General features: G+C 44.5%; 2 protein-coding genes across 2 annotated transcripts in view; both read left to right on the plus strand.

Moving 5' to 3' along the window:
• The window catches only part of LOC118405520 (titin-like), a 37,008-nt gene extending 33,956 nt beyond the window's left edge, over positions 1-3,052 (plus strand). The window contains exons 14-17 of the mRNA XM_035805023.1: positions 427-559; positions 1,135-1,281; positions 1,788-1,970; positions 2,985-3,052. Of these exons, the coding sequence (XP_035660916.1) occupies positions 427-559; positions 1,135-1,281; positions 1,788-1,970; positions 2,985-3,052 (531 nt within the window). The remainder of the gene's footprint in view (positions 1-426; positions 560-1,134; positions 1,282-1,787; positions 1,971-2,984) is intronic.
• Positions 3,053-3,075: 23 nt separating this feature from the next.
• Positions 3,076-24,958, plus strand: part of LOC118405521 (striated muscle preferentially expressed protein kinase-like) — a gene marked incomplete in the record, with an annotated part of 29,858 nt that continues 7,975 nt past the window's right edge. Inside the window, 24 exon segments of the mRNA XM_035805024.1 lie at positions 3,076-3,242; positions 4,118-4,293; positions 4,821-5,074; positions 5,559-5,761; positions 6,203-6,388; positions 6,795-6,997; positions 7,212-7,337; positions 8,199-8,282; positions 8,530-8,669; positions 9,122-9,281; positions 10,968-11,183; positions 13,466-13,560; positions 14,515-14,572; positions 15,826-15,938; positions 16,877-17,045; positions 17,572-17,665; positions 18,323-18,523; positions 19,611-19,749; positions 20,377-20,576; positions 21,413-21,565; positions 21,884-21,929; positions 22,265-22,342; positions 23,037-23,204; positions 24,385-24,958. Coding sequence (XP_035660917.1) covers positions 3,091-3,242; positions 4,118-4,293; positions 4,821-5,074; positions 5,559-5,761; positions 6,203-6,388; positions 6,795-6,997; positions 7,212-7,337; positions 8,199-8,282; positions 8,530-8,669; positions 9,122-9,281; positions 10,968-11,183; positions 13,466-13,560; positions 14,515-14,572; positions 15,826-15,938; positions 16,877-17,045; positions 17,572-17,665; positions 18,323-18,523; positions 19,611-19,749; positions 20,377-20,576; positions 21,413-21,565; positions 21,884-21,929; positions 22,265-22,342; positions 23,037-23,204; positions 24,385-24,958 — 3,988 coding nt within the window.

The following is a 24,958-nucleotide window of genomic DNA, read 5'->3' on the forward strand; positions in this document are numbered from 1 at the left end:
GGCCATATTTAAGATCGACAGAGGGTTGCGCGTATTTTTCACCTGAAAACCGTCCCTGTCACATATAAGCCATACTTTGTACCTTGTAAAATTGTTGCGCAATAAAGTTATAATTATAAGCGAGGCTCGCATAATCGTCGTCCGATCGATTTTCGCCAAATTCGACAGGGGTATTAGGCAGACACTCTATGCATAGCTGTGCATGGGAAGGTAGTGTAATTGGACTTACCTGTAACTTGGGGTGACCATGAAATGTCTGACGTGTTGCGAAATCTCTAAACCATGGGACTGATGGATGGACGGATGGATGTAGCTTTGTATAAAATAAAATGTAACAACAGGAATAAAAGGCAAGAAAATGTAGACTAACCTGTAGCTTGGAGTGAAATGTCCATCTCGCCAACACAAATGATTCTCCCCCTGCAGGAGGGGAAGCGTCCGCTGGCCAGGATGACGTCGCTGAAGCGGCGTGGATCGACCGGCTCGGACATGTCGGGCGTCTCGTCTCCCGCCGACAGCGAATCAGAGGAGTACTATAGCGGCACCTTCTCCGAGTCAGGTACACACCTGTAAAACATAACACACCTGTTATATAACACCTGTATAACACACCTGTATAACACAACACACCTGTAAAACACACCACACCTGTAAACACAACACACCTGTATGTCACAGTGAATCAGAGGAGTACTATAGTGGCACCTTCTCCGAGTCAGGTAACACACCTGTAAAACACACCTGTATATCACACCTGTATGTCACAGTGAATCAGAGGAGTACAACAGTGGCACATTCTCCGAGTCAGGTAACACACCTGTATAACACACCTGTATTACGCCATTTATCGTTTTTACCGTTCTGTTCGCAGACACGGAGAGCAGTTGGTACTTCACAGCCAGCGAGGAAGTTACGCCGTTTATCATTTTTATGGTTATAATAAAGGATTGTTTATTTATGTTTTGATCCGAGGAGATTGTTTGATCCGACCACACACTGACCCGCCACGGTCAGCTTTAGTTAATTAACTCCAGGCAGGATAGTCCGGGGCATCATTCCCGGACCGCCTTCAATGCATGCGGACACAGAGAGTGGATGTTACGCTAGTTATCGTTTTTACCGTTCTGTTCGCAGACACGGAGAGCAGTTCCTACTTCACAGCTGGGGAGGATGAAGAGAACACAGCTCCAGTGTTCCTGAAGAGGATGCTGCGACAGACAGTCCAGGAGGGGAGCACCACCAGGTTCGAGGTCGTCGTCATCGGACAACCCAAACCTGCAGGTACGTCTGGTACCACATATAGTCTGGTACGCAGTCAGGTACCGTAGTCAGACCCCAAAACCAAACCTGAAGGTACGTCTGGTACCATAACCATAGGTACCTAAGTCCAGTACTGCAGCCAGGTACCATAGCATTAGGACCGGCTGCATATATTACCATAACCAGATACTAGTTAGACAACAAACTGAAACGTAAGATACTGTACTGTAGTCAGGTACTACCACAGTCAGGTACTGCAGCCCAAGTACCAAGGACCAGTTGCATAGTCAAGTACCTCTGCTTTGCACCATAACCAGGTACTGTAGGCAAGTAGGCATATATAGTCAGGCTGTGGAGACTCCAGATGAAAGGTTGCTGAAAAATTTACAGGCCACAGCACTTCATTCAAAATGTACAAATTTAGCGGGCGCTCAAGATGAAAACCTTTCTTATGGGGCATCCTTTAGGGTGCTTTCAGGTTGGGTTCTGTCATGCATCAAATCTCCTTCTTCCTTCCCTCTCTCCAGTGATGTGGCTGAGGAACAACTTCCCAATTAAGGAATCGGAGGATTTCCAGTTTCTGCAAGAAGGAAACATCTACTGTCTGGTGTTGCGGGAGGCGTACCCGGAGGATGCCGGGCTCTACACCTGCCGAGCCATCAACTCTGTAGACGTTGTTTCCTGCAGCGCTGAGCTACGCGTCGAGGAAGGTACGGTGCTTACTGTTTGATTCATTTGTTTTAGTGGGGACTTATTTTTACAGTAGGAGAGTAAAGGAGGCTTTTATGGTGTTCCATGCTCTGCATTGAAACAAATTTGGTAGATATACAATGGAAACAGACATCCCGCAGAGCAGACTTACGCATCGAGGAACGTCCTTAACGTACAGTTATTTTTGTGGGGAATTTCGTGGTAGAGAGGAAAGGAGATTTGATGGTGATTTAAGTTTATGATGGAGAATTATACTGTACATGTAGTAAATTATATATAATCATAAAAACGTGCGTTTGCAGAGTGTTTTGGGGTAGAGAGGTAGCTGCAAAAACTTCTCAAAAATAGAAATAAAACCACTCGGTCTGTGAACATTTCAAGGTGTAATGCACTTTTTTCTAAACTGTAGCTTCCATACAAATCTGCTAAAGCAGAGTGACTTGTTCTGTGGTTTGGAAAGGGGTTGCAGCAGTAGTGTGAAAAATGCACTTTTGCTGTCATCACTGTGCAGGAGACAAGTTAGAACCAGTCACAAGGCATGTATGATACTGTAAATGCATTTTCGCGGGGATTTAAGTTCGCAGTAGCGGGAAAAAAGGCCTTTTTGCGGTGGTTTTAAGTTTGCAGTAGCACCATGCATGCACTGTAGTCTCTTACTGCCATGGAAAAATGTTCACGGTGGTTTTAAGTTCGCGGTGAAACGGCCACCATGAAAACCGCGCGCATTAAACCACCGCGAAAGTTTCTGCATTTACAATAAGCTTAACTGTGGTGGAACTGTATCCATAGGCAATGTCCTTGGTGCTGAAATGTAGTGCTTGTTGTACATAAAATACAGCCTCCCAAACACATCTCCGTAGCAAAACATTATCAATAGTGCACCCCTGCTGCTAAGAGCCTCCAGAGAGCACTCAGCTCCAGAAAGAGAAGATCTGGTGATGTAAGGTTAAACTTGTATGTTAAAGGTTAAATGTTAAAGGTTGAATGTTAGAGGTTGATGCTGTTGTCCATAGAGATGACAGATAAGGAAGGAGAGCCGATGGTCCATCCGGAGTTCCAGCAGAAAATCTACATGTGGTGATGTGAGGTTAAAGGTTGAATGTTAAAGGTTAAAGTTTGATGTTGTTGTCCACAGAGCTGACAGACGAGGAAGGAGAGCCCATGGTCCATCCAGAGTTCCAGCAGAAGATCAAGCCGTGCGAGGTCACCGAGGATGACCCTGCCAGGATGGACTGTAAGGTCACAGGTGTGCCAGAACCTGAGGTCACCTGGTGAGACAATCCTTCCACCTTTACCTGTCACCTGTCTGTATCTAGTAGTAGTATCCGTTATTTGACTTTTACTGCTGCTGGGATCCCTGACACAGTTAGGCAGCAGTTCTTCTATGCAGCTCTGTCCAGCGGGCTCACCCAAGCAATTATGTAGCCAATATAATGCAGCTCTTTTGTGTAAAGTTACTCTAACAAATCAGCTTTGCAGTCACGCACTATACATATATAGGTGCCAGATAACCAATGTCGCCCCCAGTCAGCATTGTTCCCCCCGTTACAGTTGCTCAAATGAACAGAGACTCCTTCATTGCATTGATTTTTGTTTCCCAAAAAGATTTTTGCGAAGGTACAAGGATGGAGTAGAGATCAAGCAGAACCCAGTTCCTGTTTGTTGTTTGTCTGCTTTGTTGATTTTTTGTTTGTTTGTTTATTTCTGCAGGTACAAGGATGGGGTGGAGATCACGCATGACCCTGAGTACCAGTTCCTGTTTGTTGTTTGTCTGTTTTGTTGATTTTTTGTTTGTTTATTTCTGCAGGTACAAGGATGGGGTGGAGATCACGCAGGACCCAGAGTACCAGTTCCTGTTTGTTGTTTGTCTGTTTTGTTGATTACTTGTTTGTTTATTTCTCCTGTTTGTTGTTTGTTTTGTTGATTTTTTGTTTGTTTGTTTATTTCTACAGGTACAAGGATGGAGTGGAGATCACGCAGGACCCAGAGTACCAGTTCCTGTTTGTTGTTTGTCTGTTTTGTTGATTACTTGTTTGTTTATTTCTGCAGGTACAAGGATGGGGTGGAGATCACGCAGGACCCAGAGTACCAGTTCCTGTTTGTTGTTTGTCTGTTTTGTTTATTACTTGTTTGTTTATTTCTGCAGGTACAAGGACGGAGTAGAGATCACGCAGGACCCAGAGTACCAGTTCCTGTTTGAAGATGAGGAGTCGATGTGCCTGATCGTTCCTGTGGCCAGTAAGAAACATGAAGGACTCTACAGCTGTCTGGCGGGGAACAAGCTGGGACAGGTGGCCTGCTACGCTCGCCTCACGGTCAAGGGTAAGGAAGCTCAGATTACAACTTCTAAACTGTCTATAGGCTGGTTCACAGTTTGTGCTGCACATGCCTCACGGTCAAAGCTAAGGAAGCTGTCTACAGACCTGTCTATAAGGTAGTTCATGGTTTGAGCTGCTCATGCCTCATGGCCAAGGCTTCTTCCACACACAGAAGTGTCATAAAGCTGGCATACACCATGAAATAGATTTTCTGATGAGCTCAAAAGGACATTTTTGGCAGTACTTTATATTGTCCAGTGCTTTCTCAATCACTGTGCAATTTTCAGGGATTTATCAATGGGCACTCAACATTGACTGTGAAGTAAAGTGAGCTTGTTTTTTCTTCTACAAAAAACGTTACACTTAGACTTCTATTAGAATGCAGGTGGATGTAATGCTAGTTATACAAAAACAGACAGACTGAGTGTTTTTTTACATTGTTTAGTCCAGTGAATTTGATGGCTTAAAGGTCTAAGGCTATGGCATAACAGTTACTGACAGTAACTAGTGGAGCTTCTTATTTTCACCCAGAAAAGTCCCGCCGGCCGGCTCACCCCGGGCCCCCGTCCTTCCTGACCACCCTTGCCGACGTTTTCGCGGTGGAGGGGTCGCAAGCGTGCTTCACCTGTACCGTGGTCGGGAACCCGGACCCGAACATCGAATGGCTGCTGGACAGCCGCGTACTGAAACCCACGCCAGACTTCTCCATGTCGTTTGAGAACGATATGGCGAAACTGGTCCTGAAGACGGCATACCCAGAAGACCAGGGGTTGTACACCTGCAAGGTGAGCAACTTTACTTTACTTTCCCTAGTTGGGAAAACATATTATTTTTGTTGTTGGTGTGTTCTTCTTTTTCTTTCGTCATGAACCAATCAGAGCTACAGGTTTGCGATAGCAACACCTGTATTGTAATTTGTTTTAACATTTTGTAAATGCAATGCAAATGTAATACAATTTATACATTCAATGGTCTAAAGGAAGCTTCCACAACTGGAATCTCTTACTAATAGATATCACAATGTATGAGTGCAGATCATCTGATACTGTAATTCACTTTTTCTTCTCGGTACCAAACTTTCACGGTCTGAGAAAATTTAACTTGTTCTCGGAACTAAATGTTCTCGGTAAACAAATTTTTTGCTATCATCACCAAGACGAGTCATTTGTTATCGGCAATGATAAGTTCACGTTACAGTCGTCACCGTGAAAACCGTGAACATAAAAGTACATTGAAAAAATCAGGAATTACAGTAGTTGTTTGTTATAGGCGAGCAATGGCTACGGAGAAACATCGTGCAGCGCAAGGCTTCACGTTTCCGAGGAGTATACGCTTGACACGACGCACGCCATGCCGCCGAAGTTCGTCCACACATTTCAGGATACGGACGCGATGGAGGGCCGGGAAGTACGGTTCGACTGTCGGATCATCGGGATTCCGCAACCCAAGGTCGCCTGGTACCTGCACAACAGGTGAGGCAACTTGCTTCTTTTTTTTATTCATATTCAATTGATCCACTCACACCAGGAAAAAAACCCATCAAAACCGAGCAATGGTACTGTAAGTAAGTGTGACATCTTATCACAAACAAACAATAATGTTTTGATACAAAAAATGTTACCTCATGCGAAGAATCTTTGCATCTTTGCACCATACAGCCATTGGCTGATTTGTGACAAGCACTGAAGAGTAATTCAATAAACCACTACATTATAACTGAAACTGTATGCTATTCCAGGAAGGTGCAAGATTCTCTGGAATGCATTGTGACAGTCACTGTAGAACTGTCTCTAGAATGTTCCGTTTTCTTCTTGTGATGAAAAATTATAAATCATATAAATGTACATTGTACATATGAAGAAATTTATGTTATTTAAATGATGACTGATGAGTTAAACCGTATACTATTCCAGGGAGGTGCAGGATTCCCTGGAGTACCGGATATTCCAGGCCAACGATCAGCACTCCCTGGTGATTCCGGAGGTTTTCCCCGACGATGAGGGGGAGGTGGTGTGCAAGGCTGTTAACACACTGGGGGAGACCAGCTGTAGTGCTGAGCTGTTCGTAGATGAGGAGGAACCAACAATCACCAGGCAGAGGTACGTCCTGTTGTTGTCGTTGTTTACGTCCTGTTGTTGTTGTTGTTGTCCTGTTGTTGTTGTTGAACACGCTGGGGGAGAATCAACCATCACCAGGCAAAGGTATCACCTCACCTCACCTATCCCTTCCTTGACCTCCGTATGGGTCCTTGGGCGCCACCATGACTGGTCCATCCACTATCCTCCTCCACCTATCTCTGTCCTCTGCCGCTCTCATGGCTTTGGTTATACTCAAAACAGACTCCACTCTTTTATGTTGTGCTCCCATCTTTTCTTTTTGTCTCTCTTTGAGATCACTTTTGCTTTTATTCCCAGTCAAGAAGGCAGCCCCACCACAGTAGCTGTGTCCAGTGAGATCACTTTCCTTTTTGTACCAAGTTGAAACCACTTTCCTTTTCATTTCCAGCCGAGAAGGAAGCTCCACCACAGTTGCCGCTGCCGTCGGCATAATCCCGAACTTTGTGCAGCGTCTGCAAAACTCCGCCGTGTCAGAGGGTGAGACTGCGACCTTTCGGTGTCGGATTACAGGTGACCCCAGGCCAAAGGTCATGTGGTTCCACAAGAAGAGGGAAGTGACGGCGGCTCGGAGGGTCAAGATGTCTTATACAGGTGAGAATGTCTTAAAGATGACAGTTAGATAAAGGTAAGTTATGAACAAGTATACAGATTTCAAAAATATTTAGGTGGAATGTTCTATACCAGACAATTTAGAATTTTAGAATTTTGAAATGAAAGGACTGCAAATTCTGTAGTACAAACAAGAACTACACTTCAGTACAACAACACAGAAAATCTTATGAACTATTTTCTGTTGTCTGTACAGAAGAGGGCGTGGCTACGCTGGTCATCAGCAGTGTCAGCAAAGGGGACATTGGAGTCTACGCTTGTGTAGCAAACAGCCCAGCTGGGAAGGCTACATGTGTGGCAAAGTTACATGTGGAGACAGAAGGTGAGTGTGGCAAGCTGTCCTGCTACATGTGTGGCAAAGTTACATGTGGAGACAGAAGGTGAGTGTGGCAAGCTGTCCTGCTACATGTGTGGCAAAGTTACATGTGGAGACAGAAGGTGAGTGTGGCAAGCTGTCCTGCTACATGTGTGGCAAAGTTACATGTGGAGACAGAAGGTGAGTGTGGCAAGCTGTCCTGCTACATGTGTGGCAAAGTTACATGTGGAGACAGAAGGTGAGTGTGGCAAGCTGTCCTGCTACATGTGTGGCAAAGTTACATGTGGAGATAGAAGGTGAGAATGTCGCAAACTGTCCTGCTACATGTGTGGCTAAGTTACATGTGGAAACAGAAGGTGAGAATGTCGCAAACTGTCCTGCTACATGTGTGGCATATTTGCTTGTGGAGACAAAAGGTGAGAATGTGGCAAAACCGTCCTGCTACATAAATGAATGAATGGGTTTTATTGAAAGAACACTTAGCAGCCGGATGGCTAAATTACATGTCCTGTACATGTGTGGCAAATTTGCTTGTGGAAACAGAAGGTGAGAAAGTGTGGCAAAGGTACATGTTGATACAGAAGGGGGGAATGTGGCAACCATCCCAGGTTACATGTACAGCATATCGTCCTGCATATGTGTGGCAAAGTTACATGATTGTAAAGATACACAATGTACAAAATGTATAGAACCTCATCTATTTATTCTGTCTGCATTGACCTGCAAAACAGGTAACATTCTAAACAAAACCTCTGAAGTGACAGTAAAAAAATTAGCACATATTTCACAAAACATTGGCTTCAAAGCCAGCCAATATTCAAGTGGCCAGTAGGACCTTCAATTTGTTTGTTTGTTTGTTTGTTGCAGGTGTTACGGAGGAGGACAGAGAGCAGACCCCGCCCCGATCCCCGCACGCAAAGCCACAGATCAAGAAGAGCCGAAGCAGGGAAAGTATGAATGTCATGTTTTCAAAAAAATCTAGAACTGAACTCTGTAGTTTGATTTTCCTTTTAATTAGCACAAAGCTCTTGGTGTAAGTAGACTAAGTGTTTGGGCCCTCTAGTTCATTTTTAGAGCTGCAGGAGGCAGTTAAGTTTCAGACTTTGAAAGAGAGTAACTGAAGAAGTGGTTGATGGATTGTCATGATTTTTGGTATGAAGATAACTTGAGTAATGTCTGTGTATCTTTTCTGTCTCAGTTGCCCCAAAGCCTCCGTACGGAAAGCCGCGTATTTCCAGTCGCACCGCGACGAGTCTGATTCTGTCATGGAACCCGCCTCCACCACAGCAGGACACAGAAAGTTCGCTATCGTACATCATCGAGTTCAGGGAGTCAGAGGTGGGCATACGTAGTACATGTAGTATTGTTAGCAGTTCATAATTCAACAATGCTGACCAAACCCATGTTAAGTTCCAACCGTAATTCTAAACAATATACGCCCAAACTTGTAGCGTGCCTTGCCCTGGTGTTGAGTGACCCTACCTATGGAACTAGAAGCCGTGAGTTCTATTCCGACTGTGTCGCTCACCTGACATACGCGCTACGGGAAAGGGTTACAGTCCTTAGGACAGGATGTTAACCCGTGGTCCACTGTTCATTGTGCTTGTTGGAAAGAGCTAGGGGAATTTCCCTGGTACACTGAACCTACAAATACTGTACATAGCATCTGTCCTCTCTGTCACGACCAGTGGAAGACTAGCTCTTCAGAGCTAAAACTGGATCGAGATCACTTTCCTTCCTTTCCAAACTATAAGCTGTCTTTAAGAAGTTCCCCTCCCTGTTCCTTGCAGGACTCCCGGTGGCGGGTGAAGGCTAAGAACGTGCGGGAGACGTCTTACCTGGTGGATCACCTGCCGGAGGAAGGCGTCTTCTTCTTCCGTGTCAGCACAGAGAACGACTTCGGAGTCAGCGAGCCCTCGGAGGAGAGCAAAGCCTCCAACATACACGAAGGTCAGCCAGGGGAAGAGTCGGGCGTCCCAGACGTTCATCCCACTTCCCGTTACTATCAATTTTCTTCCAACAGTGACTGTTTATCAAAGGTAGAGGACGTACCTCCAAATTTTTTAAGTCTGACAGCACCTCTTGGTCACGGAGAATGGCCTAGTCTCGATCTCGCGACAGAACACGAGTGAGAAGACTATTAATTGATAGTAACCGCGAGTTTAATTCCGGCTGTTGTCGCTCACCCGACATGCACGCGACCGGAAAGGGTTGCAGTCTCTAGGACAGAACATTAAGCTGTTGTCCACTGTTCATTGTGCTTGTTGAAAAGTACAATGAACCTGTAAATACGGGCCTCCAACATACACGAAGGTTAGGCCTGGTGAAGAGTCTTCACATTCTGAAACTCAGTTACTTGACAGTTCAGTTCAGTTCAGTCATCAGGTGACACTATTTGACTATATTTCTTAAGACGTAAAATAAGATATTCTTGCCGAACAGAAACGTGCAAAATGAATGAGGAGAGCAAAGCCTCCAACATACACGAAGGTCAGGCCTGGGGAAGAATCTTCCCATTCTGAAACTCTGGTAGAAGAAATCACAGCAGTTACTTGACTATGATTACATTTCTTAAAGATGTAAAATAAGATATTCTTGCCGAACAGAAACATGCAAAATGAATGAGGAGAGCAAAGCCTCCAACATACACGAAGGTCAGGCCTGGGGAAGAATCTTCCCATTTTGAAACTCTGGTAGAAGAAATCACAGCAGTTACTTGACTATGATTACATTTATTTAAGATGTAAAATAAGATATTCTTGCCGAACAGAAACATGCAAAATGAATGAGGAAGCAAAGCCTGCAACATACACGAAGGTCAGGACTGGGGAAGAATCTTCCCATTTTGAAACTCTGGTAGAAGAAATCACAGCAGCTACTTGACTAGGATCATATTTCTTAAAGATGTAAAATAAGATATGATATTCTTGCTGAACAGAAACATGCAAAATGAATGAGGAGAGCAAAGCTTCCAACATACACGAAGGTCAGGACTGGGGAAGACGTTCTTACCACTTCCCGTTTTGAAGCTTTACTGCAAACTCAGTGGTTCCTTAAAAGTTTGTTACCATTAAAGGTGCAAGGATGTTCTAATTGATGATAATTTCTAGGACCCATACTCTTTCTTAACTTGTCGTACCTTTGTTTCCCAATTGTATTAGAAAGTTCATAGTACTTAGAATATAAAACGTGCTCTCCAACAAGATCTCTTCAGCGTCACAGAATGTTATCTGAAACATCTGACTGTTTCCAATATCATATCCAGTTGGGTTGAGTAAGTGCCATTATATATTCTAATTTGGCATATCTTTCCCACATGCTGAGGGATCACCAGATAAAGAAACTCACCTGTAAGACTCATGTATGCCAACTTCTCCTCCTGCAGGCTCTGACTCCGAGGATGAGGATGTGTTGTATATAACAGAAGTATAGTTTACATCATCTTGCAATGACAACAGCCGGGGGTTTAGAACCTGAGACCTATACTCTTTCCCACATGAGACAAAACCAGATAACGAACTCACCAAGTATGTAGTGTAAGATTCATGTGGGCTAGAAAGGGTAGACATTACTAGGCAGCTACACATGTATGCTCTCCTGATAAAGATACTCACCTGAAGACTCCTCCCCCTGCAGGTTCCGACTCCGAGGATGAGGATGTGTTGGGGAGACCAGGTCTGGTACGGCAGGGGTCCGTCAAGCGCCGCGGGCCGCCCGGAGCGCCCGAGTTCCTCAGCCTGCCCGAGGACTGCTTCACGCTGGAGGGCGGGACGGCCGTCTTCTCCTGTACACTGAGCACCCGGCCTGCGGTCAGCACTGTGCAGTGGCTCTGGATGGGCAAGGTCATACTAGGTCAGGACTAGCGCTAGGTAGTAAAACACAGCGAGCACTCGCGCTAGATTAGAGTAAATTAATTACTAGGTAGACATCATCTTCTGCATGCTGAGCACCCGGCCTGCTGTTAGCACTGTGCAGTGGCTCTAGATGGGCAAGGTCATACTAGGTCAGGACTAGCGCTAGGTCTCTGGATGGGCAAGGTAATACTAGGTCAGGACTAGCGCTAGGTAGCATAACAACATACGTTAGTGCTAGGTGGGTAAACATTGTTAGATAGTCGTGTTCTCCAAACCTCTATGATGAGCACCCGGCCTGCTGTTAGCACTGTGCAGTGGCTCTGGATGGGCAAGGTCATACTAGGTCAGGACTAGCGCTAGGTTGTGTACTTGTCGCTTATTGCTAGGCAGCCATATTGATCTGTATGCTGAGCATCCAGCCCACAGTCAGCACCATGCAGTGGCTCTGGATGGGCAAGGTCATACTAGGTCAGGACTAGCGCTAGATAGGGTAGAGATTGCTAGGCAGCTACAATGTATGTTCACCTGTATGCTGAGCACCTGGCCTGCTGTTAGCACCGTGCAGTGGCTCTGGATGGGAAAGGTCATAGTAGGTCAGGACTAGCGCTCAAAAAGATAGTAAAACACAGTGAGCACTAGCACTAGGTTAGAGTAGCATATTGCTAGGCAGATATGTTCTCCTGTATGCTGAGCACCCGACCCGCGGTTAGCACTGTGCAGTGGCTCTGGATGGGCAAGGTCATACTAGGTCAGGACTAGCGCTAGATAGGGTAAAGATTGCTAGGTAGATATTGCTAGCTGTCTTCTCCTGTATGCTGAGCACCCGGCCTGCTGTTAGCACCGTGCAGTGGCTCTGGATGGGCAAGGTCATACTAGGTCAGTACTAGCGCTACATTAGAATGAATAATTGCTAGGTACATGTAGACATGTTCTTCTGTAAGGTTATACATGGTCAGGACTAGCACTAGATGAGCAGACATTGCTAGACAAAATGTTCTTCTTCTGTACGTACTCCGCAATGGCTGTGATGGGCAAGGTCATACTAGGTAGGACTAGCGCTAGATAGAGTATAGATTGCTAGGTAGATATTACTAGCTATCTTCACCTGTATGCTGAGCACCCGTCCTAATGTTAGCACTGTGCAGTGGCTCTGGATGGGTAAGGTCAGGACTAGCACTAGGTTGCATTCAGTTCTACAGTAGTTCTAGTACCAGGGGAGTAGACATTGCTAGGCAGACATGTTCTCCTTTATGCTGAGAACTTGGCCCGCAGTTTGCACCATGCAATGGCTCTGAAAGGGCAATCTTAAGGTCATACTAGGTTAGGACTAGCGCTAGATAGGGTAGAGATTGCTAGGCAGCTACAATGTATGTTCTCCTGTATGCTGAGCACTTGGCCCGCAGTTAGCACCGTGCAGTGGATGTGGACGGGCAAGGTCATATTGGTCAGGACTAGCGCTAGATATGTTAGACATTGCTAGACAATCATGTTCTTCTGTGCTAGGTTTAAGAGTAGCAAAGCCACATGGAAGTTCACATAATAACGCTGTTGAACAAGTTGGACATTGTTGTTCATAAGTGCAGATTTCATGTTTCAGAGTGTAGGAAACATGGCCTGTGTTCTGGAGTAAGCCACATACAGGTTTCTATGATAAAAGTGGACTTAAAAAAAGTTGAGTATTGCTGTAAGGCCTAGGAAAAAAAATGTTGTGTTTCCTGTTTCCCTACCTACCCTAAAAAAACCTGCCGACCCTAGACTTTTTTTTTGGGTGAGCAGTGGAGTCACATAGCTTCCAGTTAGAATTTTTATTTAGCCTGCTTCTTATTGAAGTAAAACACTGCTTGTCCTATCTAATGAAGAATAAATGTATCTATCATGTACAAAATTAAAGTTTGACACTGAAAGACAAGTGTCATCATGCATTTCAGTTTGCTTGAATTTTGGCCAGCCTAAAAAAAAAATACAAGAAAAAAAAAGATAATCCCTACCTACCGACCCTACTTTTTTCAGGACTGAAACAGGAAACACAACATTTTTTTTCCTAGGCCTAATGGTTGCATGTGTAGAAAGCCTGTGTTCTGAATGAGCAAGTTTCAATAGATGATACAACTGGTAGATGGAGCTAAAGTTTACGATTGTGTGTTACCTGTTTCAGAGATCAGGAAGAATATAACATTATACATATATCCTGTGTTCTGGAGGAAGCCACAAAGACATTTCTATGATAAAGCTGGAGCGTTTGCGATTGCTAAGTTTACGATTGTCTGTCTCCTGTTGCAGAGAGCAGGAAGCACCAGCCCGTGTTTGACGCGCGGACCGGGGAGTCCAGTCTGACCGTACAGAGCGTCTCACTGAGGGACATGGGGCAGTATCAGGTCAAGGCCGAGAACCAACACGGCGCTATGGCCTGCTCTGTATGCCTTGGACTTGCAGGTAAACACACAAACAAACAAACAAACACAGTACCAGAGAACTAGCATGGTGCCATGGCCTGCTCTGTATGCCTCGGACTCGCAGGTAAACACACAAACAAACAAACGAACAAACACAGTACCAGGTCAAGGCAAAGAACTAGCATGGCGCCATGGCCTGCTCGGTGTGCCTGGGATTTGTAGGTAAACAAACACACAAACAAACAAACAAACAATACAACAGAGCCATGGCCTGTTCTGTTTGCCTCGGACTCGCAGGTAAACAAACAAACAAACAATAAAAATAATACAGCAGAGCCATGGCCTGTTCTGTTTGCCTCTGACTCGCAGGTAAACACGTAAACAAACAAACAAACACAGTACCAGCTCAAGGAGGAGAACCAACATAGTGTCATGGCCTGCTTGGTGTGCCTCAGACTGGCAGGTAAACACGTAAACAAACAAACAAACAAACAAACACAGTATCAGGTCAAGGCAGAGAACCAGCACGGCGCTATGGGCTGCTCGGTGTGCCTGGGACTCGCAGGTAAACAAACACACAAACAAACAAACAAACAACACAGCAAAGCCATGGCCTTCTCCATGTGCCTCAGACTCGGAGGTAAACACACAAACAAACAAACAAACACAGTACCAGGTCAAGGCAGAGACCCAACACTGTGCCATGGCCTGCTCTGTATGCCTCGGACTCGCAGGTAAACACACAAACAAACAAACACAGTACCAGGTCAAGGCAGAGAACTAGCATGGCGCCATGGCCTGCTCTGTATGCCTCGGACTCGCAGGTAAACACACACACAAACAAACAAACAAACAATATGGTGCCATGGCCTGCTCTGTATGCCTCGGACTCGCAGGTAAACACACAAACAAACAAACAAACAAACACAGTACCAGGTCAAGGCGGAGAACCAACACGGTGCCATGGCCTGCTCTGTATGCCTCGGACTCGCAGGTAAACACACACACAAACAAACAAACACAGTATCAGGTCAAGGCAAAGAACCAACACAGTGCCATGGCCTGCTCTGTATGCCTCGGACTCGCAGGTAAACACACACACACACAAACAAACACAGTACCAGGTCAAGGCAGAGAACTAGCACGGCGCCATGGCCTGCTCTGTATGCATCGGACTTGCAGGTTAACACGTAAACAAACAAACAAACAAACACAGTACCAGCTCAAGGAGGAGACCCAACATAGTGTCATGGCGTGCTTAGTGTGCCTCAGACTGGCAGGTAAACACACAAACAAACAAACATACACAATGTAGTACCAGGTCAAGGCAGAGAAGCAGCACAGTGTCATGGCCTGCTCTGTGTGCCTTGGACTCGCAGGTAAACACACAAACAAACAAACAAACAAACAATATAGCAGAGCCATGGCCTGCTCGGTGTGCCTTGGACTCGCAGGTAAACAAACTCACAAACAAACAAACAATACAACAGAGCCATGGCCTGTTCTGTTTGCCTCTGACTTGCAGGTAAACACGTAAATAAACAAACAAACAAACACAGTACCAGGTCAAGGCAGAGAACTAGCATGGCACCATGGCCTGCTTGGTGTGCCTCGGACTTGCAGGTAAATACACAAACAAACAAACAAATAAACACAGTACCAGGTCAAGGCAGAGAACCAATTGCAACACGGCGCCATGGCCTGCTCTGTATGCCTCGGACTTGCACGTAAACACACAACAAACAAACACAGTACCAGGTCAAGGTAGAATGGTAAACCAGGTCAACCAGGATGGTGCCATGGCCTGCTCGGTATGTCTCGGACTCGCAGGTAAACACACAAACATACAATACAGTAGAGCCATGGCCAGCAAATAAAAATGTACAGAATTACAACATCTCAATAAAAAGTAATTGTTTATGGGGCAAGTGAATATTTGTGTAAGCCTGCTTGCTGTTGTCTGCAGAATCTCCCCAGTTTGACGTGACTAAGTTCATGCTCGGCACAAAGAAACACTGGGATTTTCCCTGTTGCGTCCCACAGTTTGATATGTTTTAGCACACAGAAACTCTGAGATGTTTAGCTCCACACACTGTTCATCAGATTTTCCTTGTCTTCCATAGAGTCCTCCAGTTTTAGCACACAGAGACCCAGAGATTTTCCCTGGTGTTGTCTGTAGAACCTCCGCAGTTTGCTATGTTTAGCTCCACACACTGTTCACCAGACTTTCCCTGCTCTTGTCCACAGAGTCCCCGCAGTTTGAGGACATCATGGAGGATGTGGAGATGTATGTGGGGGAGACGGGCCGACTGGAGGTCAGACTGTTCGGCAAACCTTTCCCAGACATCACCTGGCTCAAGGTGGGTATCAATCCTGACTACCTGCCCAGAAGCTCTTGTAGGGGTTCTAGGAACACTGACAGGGACCTGTATAGCTAGGAACTCTTGCAGTGGCCAGGCAGAGGCTTAGCGTTGCCATGGCAAACCTTTCCCTGCAATCACCTGGCTGAAGGTAGTCTGTCTCACAGACAGAGGTCTTGCTTCAATGTTAAAATGTTTCCATGACATCACATGGTGTATAAATAACAGCCAGGCATAATCTAAATGCTCTTGTAGCTAAGAATGTAGCTAGGAGCTGTGGCCAAGAGCTGTTGTATAGGTCTGTATAGCCCTGTGTGACAAACTTTTCCTGACAACACTGACTGTAACTATGACCTGATTGTAGACTGTATTAGCAACATTTAAGAATGAATCCACTAGAAATCCCCCCTCCAAACAAATGTAACAGTAGCTAGCAGTCAGAGCTTAATATCAGAAGTGCACATTCTGAATTCTACATGTATTTCACTATTTGTATATATATGTTCAACTTGGTAGAACTTGTGCAGAAGTATACCCTAAATAAACTCGGCACAAAAAGTTTCGCATATCAACTTTCACTGGTTGATCACATTTCTGATGTTTCTGCATCAATTTCAATGTATCATATATCAATTGAAAGCTAGTGTGATTCCCTTTCCCACGGTATCAGACTCATTATAAATGTAAACTCATGAAACGAGCTCTGGGCCCGCTAACATGAGTGGGACACCAGAGATGATGATGATGAGATATTAAAAATACCTGATTGTAGAATCCGTTAGAAGTTTTGGTGCCCTGTGCAACTGCGGAATGTTTTAACCCTTTTTCTGCTGTCTAACTACACCAATACATCATCATCATCTTTGCCAAAACCAAGACGAATTTGGTGCTAAACAGCTACTTTAGCAGTCTGAGGGTAAGTCTGTATTTGTTTTCAGGGTTCAGAGGAACTTCCCAAGGAGAAGCGTATCAGCACAACAAGGAGCGACGAAGAGGTGGTTCTGACGATCAACAGCGCCGTCCTGTCTGACACAGGAGTCTACACCTGCACGGCCAAGAACATCGCGGGGGAGGTCTCCTGCAAGGCACAGGTCACTGTGTCTCCAGGTAAGGGGTCTTGAGACATCTTAGAAAAAATTCTATTCACAGAGACAAATCTGAGACAAATGCAAGCCTCAAACCACAGTGTCTCCAGGTAAGACACCAGGTCTTAGAAATTATCTCGTGCAAGACTTGAGTCACTTATTTCCTAATAAGACATAATAGAAAAATGTCTTGTGTTAGAATTTTTAGAGGAAAGTGCAAGGAAAGTTCTCGCATAAATACAGTGTCTGATGTAACTGTGTCCTTACTTAGTAAGATGCCTTAGAAACAATGTGCAATGCGTTCGAGCCCATAACACTGAGGAAGCCACACGGCAAAACATGTTTGTTGTGTGTCGGTTCGAATAAAGTTCCTAAACGGGGAAGATGCGGCTCCAGCGTCTTTTCTGAAGATGTGGCGTAAGTGGGAACGGTTGGCTTGAGGTTGTCCTTCCCCACATACTACAATGTGCAATGCTTTGTTCCTGATAAGACAGTCAGTCTTCTGGTAAATTTCTGAGGCAAAAAAGGTTTGATTCTCTACCGTGCAGTTCCTGAGTCAACAGACACAGAAGCCGAGGAGACCTGCTGGACAAAAATCCACACAATACGGGAACAGTACAGGATACACGAGGAGCTGGGCAAGTAAGTTGCATAGAGAAAAACTTAACGATCACAGTTACATTTTTTGTCAGGGTATAACACAACTCTGGTAGCACAGTTTCATCAGACTGGTTAATTTCAAGAAAACAAATTCTGTGACATTCTAATACCCTGAGGAACGTGAAAGACGGTCACCCAAATGTTGGCCAGTTTACAGTATGTTGTTATTTATTGTTATTGTGTTGTTTTTATGTATGCGCATGTGCCCAGGATGGCCTGAAAAACAGGTCTACGTTGAGCTGAGATGTATTCCTGGTTAAATAAATAAACTGAAACTGAAACTGACTAATATATGTACTTGTGTACTAAGAACATACCGTTATCACCTTGCATAAAGCTTTTAACAGAGCTATAGAACTGATCTAATTCAACGAAAGCTTACGCTTACCGCTTACCGGTCCCTTGACCGGGGGTGGTCGTGGGGGCACTTAGCAGCTGAGCAAACCTCCCTCCATCTCACCCTGTCGTGGGCCAGAGCTTGGGTTAACAAAAGCTACATTGTTGTAAAAGCTCCTGTCCATGGTATATAGCCAAAGCAAGAAAGAGCATCCAAATCAATTACGACAGCACCATTCTGAGGTTGCAAGAGTCCTTCTGATATGGTGCTATAATCACCCTGAACCTGTCCTGTTATTCCAGAGGTGCCTTTGGGATCATCAAGCGAGTGACGCACCGCAAGACGGGCAAGAAATTTGCCGCTAAGTACATCCGGTACAAGCCCCACCGCAAGGCTGACCTCCAGCGAGAGGTCACGGTCATGGCCAAACTGGAGCATGCTGGGATTGTACAGCTGGCGGAAACATTCCTGGAGACCAAGTTCGTTGTCATGGTGATGGAATAGTATCCTTTCAGTCGTTTAAGGCCTTGAAGATTCGGGGCTAGTCATCATGATAAATAATTAATTAGATTGGCCGTACAAATAACTTGTAGGATGATAGATTTGATAAATTTTGCAGGATATGTGTACAAAGGACTATCTACCCTAGAAGTGGTGACCACAGCATGTCCAGACACAAACAAGTTAAAAATACAGATAAATAAACATGTTATCCTGCAGTATCTGGAGAGCTGCCAGGGGCCTAAAATCTTTGCACTTCTCTAAAAGGTCAATACCAAACCACAAACTAAATTTCATTGTCATATTAGCAATCCATCCCTTGTTGCTTCCATTGTTATGCTGCTAAAAACAAAACTTCTGGTTACATTGTAACATCTACAAATACTACCAAAAACATACCATCTTGGTGAAGTTAACATTCAAGATGTCAACATTTAGACAGGTACTAATTATGAAGTCCTCTCTACTGGTAGGTAAAGCCAGAGGTCATGTGTTACAGCCACACCTCAAAATGTTAAATAACCCACCGAACTTGTTGAAAAGAGGGATCCATTCTAATGTGAGTGGATCAAACCTTACAGTCTGGTCTTACACAGATCTGGACTTTACATACTGTACGGACCTGGTGTGTTACGCCTAGAGGTGGTTTGAAAGTTATACAAACAAACAGAAGTGAGAAGCACCTTAACCCCCCACAGTGTTGCAAAATACCACCTGCATTATGCAGGTTAGTGCAGGTAAAATTGGAGCTGTGCAGGTATTTCTGGTGTCTACATGCACCTAACCTGCACTGGTCCATGTACTAGGATTTATACATAAATTATCCAATGATTTAGGTGCATGCAGATTGTTATTAGCTGCATTGACTGCTACCACCTATTAACTATAAAATAATGATGATGATAAAATAATGGTTCCTGAACAATTTTAGTATGATCCATACTTCCTAAATTCAGAGTGGTGCAGGTAAAATTTGTCTGGTGCAAGTAATTTTCAATGCCACCTGCACCAGTGCAGGTATGCAGAAAAAAAGTATTTCGAGCCCTGAAAACAGACAAACAGAAGTGAGAAGCACCTTAACCCCCCCAGTGTTGCTATGGGCGAGCTGCTGGAACACCTGGTGAAGGTGCCAGACCTGAGCGAGGCAGACATCGTGCCATACCTGTCCCAGCTGCTAGGGGCGCTGCAGTACATACACAGCAAGGACATCGTACACTTAGACATCAAGGTACCAGTACTCACACGTTATAAGAAGACAGTGCCTTCTACCTTAAGTTAGTCTTAGTAGTGTATATCTTGAAAAAAGGGCTTTCCACCACTGGCTGTGACCACTGATCATATAAACAAACATATGACAGATCATGTAACAGATTTCATAGACAATTTTTATGTTTTGTATGCACTTTTACATAATGCAACATATTCAAGGTATAAACTCAAGGGTCACAAAAGTTGAATTCTATTCCCTCAATGGTGACTCAGTAAATGCATGGAAGAAGAAAGAACCCATTTCAGCACCAAGGACATCGCCAATGGAATCTCTTTCCACTGAGATACATGAAAGTTTCCTTTTACCCACTTTAAGTCCATCCTCTGTACCCCCTTACTTCACCCGCTTCTCACTACTACCGGTCGTAGGGGTCTCCAAAGACCTAAAACAAAGGGCCAAGATCTACGTTGTTTACCAAATGGGAAGATCTACACCCTACATTGCCAAATCCATTCACGATTCCTCCTACATTTTTCCAGAAAAAGGCATGTACTAGAAACCTGTATACTGTTAGGCTAATATTGAGCCTGCACACCTGCATGTAAGAGTGACCTCTGACCTTTGCCCTATGCCCTTTACCCCCAGCCCGAGAACCTCCTCCTCACCAAGTCAGACTCGGGGCAGCTCAAGCTTTGTGACTTCGGGTTGGCACGGCAACTGTTGCCAGGCACGCCCGAGATCTGCAGGTTCGGCACGCCCGAGTTTGTTGCCCCGGAAACGGTTGCCAAGGAACCTGTGCACCTGACGACCGACATCTGGAGCACCGGGGTCCTGCTTTATGTCTTGTAAGTCTTAAGGAACCTTAAGGGTGAAATTGTTTTATCTAACTTCAGAAAAAATAAGACTGACATGTGTACATTATTAGATCATTTCATATTAACAGCAGAAATTAATTCCAAAAAATCTGCTGTCATGAAATGCCCACATTTATAAAATTTAATCTTATATTTGTAATGATTATCATGATTGTCACTGCACTTCCAGTAAATTTTGAATAAGGGATTTTCAACTTAATGCCTGACTTGAAGCTCAGGGTCTGCATGCTACTGTAAAGTTGCAGTCTTTATTTGAAAAGAAGTACATTATGAACCTATAGATACTCTACATAGCATTACTCTTTCTTGTCACACCAGACTGAGTGGAAGATTAGCTCTTCAGCGGGCTAAACTCATTTCTCCCTTTCCCCAAGTTTGACTGCCTTTCACCCTGCCTCCTGTAGGCTCAGTGATGTTTCTCCCTTCTTGGTGAACAACGACAAGGAAACATACACGCAATGAAGGCACTAAGCTGTGGTCCACTCTTCATTAGATTGTCGGAAAGAAATACGAGGGTTTCTCTTAGACTAGTACAAATGAAGCTGTAAATACAATAGCATTCGTATTCTCTGTCACGTCACCAGTGAAAGAGTAGCTCTTCAGTGAGCTAAACTGGTTCCAAACTTTGCTTCTTTCCCCTTTTCTGTAGGCTCGATAGTGTTTCCCCCTTTGTGGACAATAACAACAAGTAGACGCACAGTAAATACGATACACAGCGTCTGCCTCCTCTTTCACAACCAGTGGAAAACTAGCTCTCCCAGAAGTGGAGCTATTTTGAAGTTTTGTTTCTTTCCCCTTTTCTGTAGACTCAGCGGTGTTTCCCCCTTCATGGGGAACAATGACAAGGAAACGTACACGCGCGTGAAGGCCGGCCGCTGGGCCTTCGACCAGAAGATCTTCAACCACATCTCCAACGAGGCCAAGGACTTCATCACCAAGATGCTCGTGGTCGACCCAAAGTACGTTCTACATCTTAGACACCATTTAAGAGCCCAATATCAGTTACGGTAGTACATTGTAGGTCTTCTGCATTTACATGTATCTTACTGAAGTTTATGGAAAGAATCACCAAGATGCTTGTGGTCAAGTCTAAGAAGGTTCTAAATCTTAGACACGATTTTTAAAAATCCTACTAATGCGTGCTTGTAGTTGACTTAATCAGTACGTCTTAATCAGTCAAAGAAATCATTTAAGAGGTTTGTATAAGTCTTAAATGTGTGTCATAATGTTGTTCAAGATGTCTCAAAATAAAGTCCTGACTTCTTTTCACTCCTCAGGAAGAGACCAACGGCCAGTCAGTGTCTGGAAGATGTCTGGATTAAGGTACAGGGGAGGTCTGGGAGATTAGTAGGAGTGGTGCAAATATATATTGGGGGGTCTATGTCGTACTACAATATATTTTGGGGGGCGGTTATTTTATGAAACCTCTTCTATCTTCTATCTTCATTTTTCAAAACTAAATAGATGAATCAAAAGAGTCCAGAAGTAAATCTCAGTTTTTACCCAGTTGTACGATTCATGTATTTGAATATTGTTTAGTACCTGGATGTCTAACATATCATTTTCTAGTGCCATAAGAAAGACATCTCAAAAAAATCAGTGTCACCTTGAAGCTAAATAGTAGACATTGTGTGACGCTCTCCTTTACCTTATCTAAGACTCCAGTTTCTAAGGAGACAGCGGCGAAGGTCAGCGCAGATCGTCTCAAGTTCTTCCACTCCAGACGCAAGTGGCAGGTAAGGAAACCTGTTCCCTGGTTTGTTGAACACCTTGGTGCCATAAGTAAATGACCTGTTTTATATCTCATTTATATGTCAGAATATTGAGAAGGGCTTACTGTGTGTGAACAATTTGTTGTAAGCAACATTCTAATCTAAATTGCTACATTTCATGTATGCATGAATCTCTAAATCCACCCAAATCCAATCTCTTGGTTTTTATAATTATTCAATTAAAGATTGGAAGATGAGGGGAAAGTCTTGGTACACAATGCAGTTGTGGGGAGTGTATCTGTATCTGTATTTGTATCTATATAGCCGGTATAACCGCCCTTCGGCGCAACACACCAGCTATGAGTGAGAGCCAGGTTCAAGCCTTCTGCTGTTGTTGTTGTCCTCTTGCTATGAGTTTACACAAAAATGCCTGAAATCCAACAAATGAAAACTGCACATGGTCTGAGACAGTGTGCTAAATATTAAAGATGATGGATGTTTACTCCAAAAACACCAGTGTCGATGGGGACTACACATTAATGAGCCCAGTTTAATTTTACACTCACTTAAAACCCTTTTCTTTTGAGCTACCCTCAGCCAACAACCATTTTTCCTCAATGATAAATGATACCAAATTTTTCCCCTATATTGTAAAACAGTAATAACTATCTGTACTGTATGTGCAGATGATAAAATATCACGATTCTTACCTTTACAGAAATCGCTGATCTCGGTTGGTGCTCCTCTGAAGATGCGCCCGATCTCGCAGGTTCTGGCGGTGGCGGGCGGGTCCCAGTCGCTAGGCATCAAGCGTGGCCCCGACGACAGCGACTCGCCGTTGTCATCGGAGGCGGAGACCACTGACATCGAGGCGCTCACGTCTGAGGTAGGAACAGGGGGGATTATTATCTATTGCTGACAAAATCAAATTAAACACAGCTTTTGTTGCCTAAGATTAGTAAGAAGAAGCATTTTCTCATGGCCAGGTATATTTTGCACATTTTATGAACCTTGCCTTCAAATGTATATCATTGCATTATGCAGCAGTGACCCAAACCTAATAGTAAGTGGATTGATTGTGGAGTTTTGCCACCAAAAATCTATAGCCTAGTGATTAGACATGCATATGGCATATTGTTGCAAACCAGTCAGTATAATCATTACCTCAAGGAAAACAGAGGTATTGTACTCGATGTGTTTGTACATATGCAGTTGGGCAGCCAGCCAGGATGAGATATAACGAAATGGTGTAATAGGATACACAGAGAATTGGATATCTGGTTTGGCTCTGCTCCAATGTTGTAGACATATAGGAAGTATTATGACTGACACGACTAAACCCACACAGTTATATCTGGGCTTTTGGGATATAGTACCCATTTAGAACTTGTTCATGTACATTTGCTACAATCTGCAGCAAAATTATTGCCATAGCACTTCATGTTATTACTTCTAAACTATGCTTAACTGGAAAAAATATTCCAAAGGCCCAGATGCATGCCTTGGTGTACCCAGATTAGGCAATAAATACATTGTACTGAGATTTCAAATAGCTAATTTTCTTCCCAGTTGGAATGTTTGTGCATTTTCTTCTTCTGTCCTGTTTTGTTCTTCATCTTTATCAAGACACTTCCTTTAACACTGGTCACTGGAATGTTACTTTGTGAAAGTTAAGAGCTTGATATATTCTAATTTTGTACAATTAAATTTCATTCCATCACTCATTCCATGCCTTCATTCTTCCCATCGTGTCTCTTTCCTTCCTGTCATCTGTCCTAACCACTCCTAACATCCAGTCCTCTCATAACTGCTCTCCTTCCCAGGCTCCTCAGTCCCCTCGTAACCGCTCTCCTTCCCAGGCCCCTCAGTCCTCTCGTAACCGCTCTCCTTCCCAGGCTCCTCAGTCCTCTCGTAACCGCTCTCCTTCCCAGGCTCCTCAGTCCTCTCGTAACCGCTCTCCTTCCCAGGCCCCTCAGTCCTCTCATAAGCATTCTCATTCCCAGGCCCCTCAGTCCTCTCATAAGCATTCTCGTACGCAGAGTTCTCGAAACCGTTCTCGTTCACAGGCTGACACGATGGAATCTGGTACCGACAGCGACCACGGGCCCTCCCCCATCCCAGGGAGGCGCCCCCTACAACCCCAGTCTGGTACTGCAGCGGACAAAACCCCAAAGAAGCCAGAAAAACGGGAGATTCCAAAGCTTCCTCAGTTGGTGATCCGAAGATCATCGCTATCGGACAGTGACGAAAATCCTCTCAGTCCACCATTAAGCCCACCCCTTCAGAGAGAATGGGACAAACCGAAGGGTCAGGAGAGGTCGCCCAAACGGCGACCACGCAGCCCAAGTCCAAGGAGAGGAAGGAGGGAAGAAAAGAGAGATGAAAAGGAGGGAGGAAAGCCACAGGGAGAAAAAACCCTCAGACCTCCCCATCTAAGAAAGTCGCGCTCATTTGAGAGCGATCGTTCAAGATCTCAAGAGAAAACAAAAACCTCCCCGAAATCAATCAAAAAGAGTGATTCTACCGAAGACTTACGGAAGAAATCGAAAGAGAAGCAACGACCAATGAGACGGGCCCATTCTGCGGACCGGTACCTGTCGTCACGCGGTATCGAACTCCCCGCAAAGGACGGGGAAAATC

The sequence above is a fragment of the Branchiostoma floridae genome, chromosome 18 (genome assembly GCF_000003815.2).
Source record: "Branchiostoma floridae strain S238N-H82 chromosome 18, Bfl_VNyyK, whole genome shotgun sequence".
In the NCBI taxonomy this organism is placed as follows: Eukaryota; Metazoa; Chordata; class Leptocardii; order Amphioxiformes; family Branchiostomatidae; genus Branchiostoma; species Branchiostoma floridae.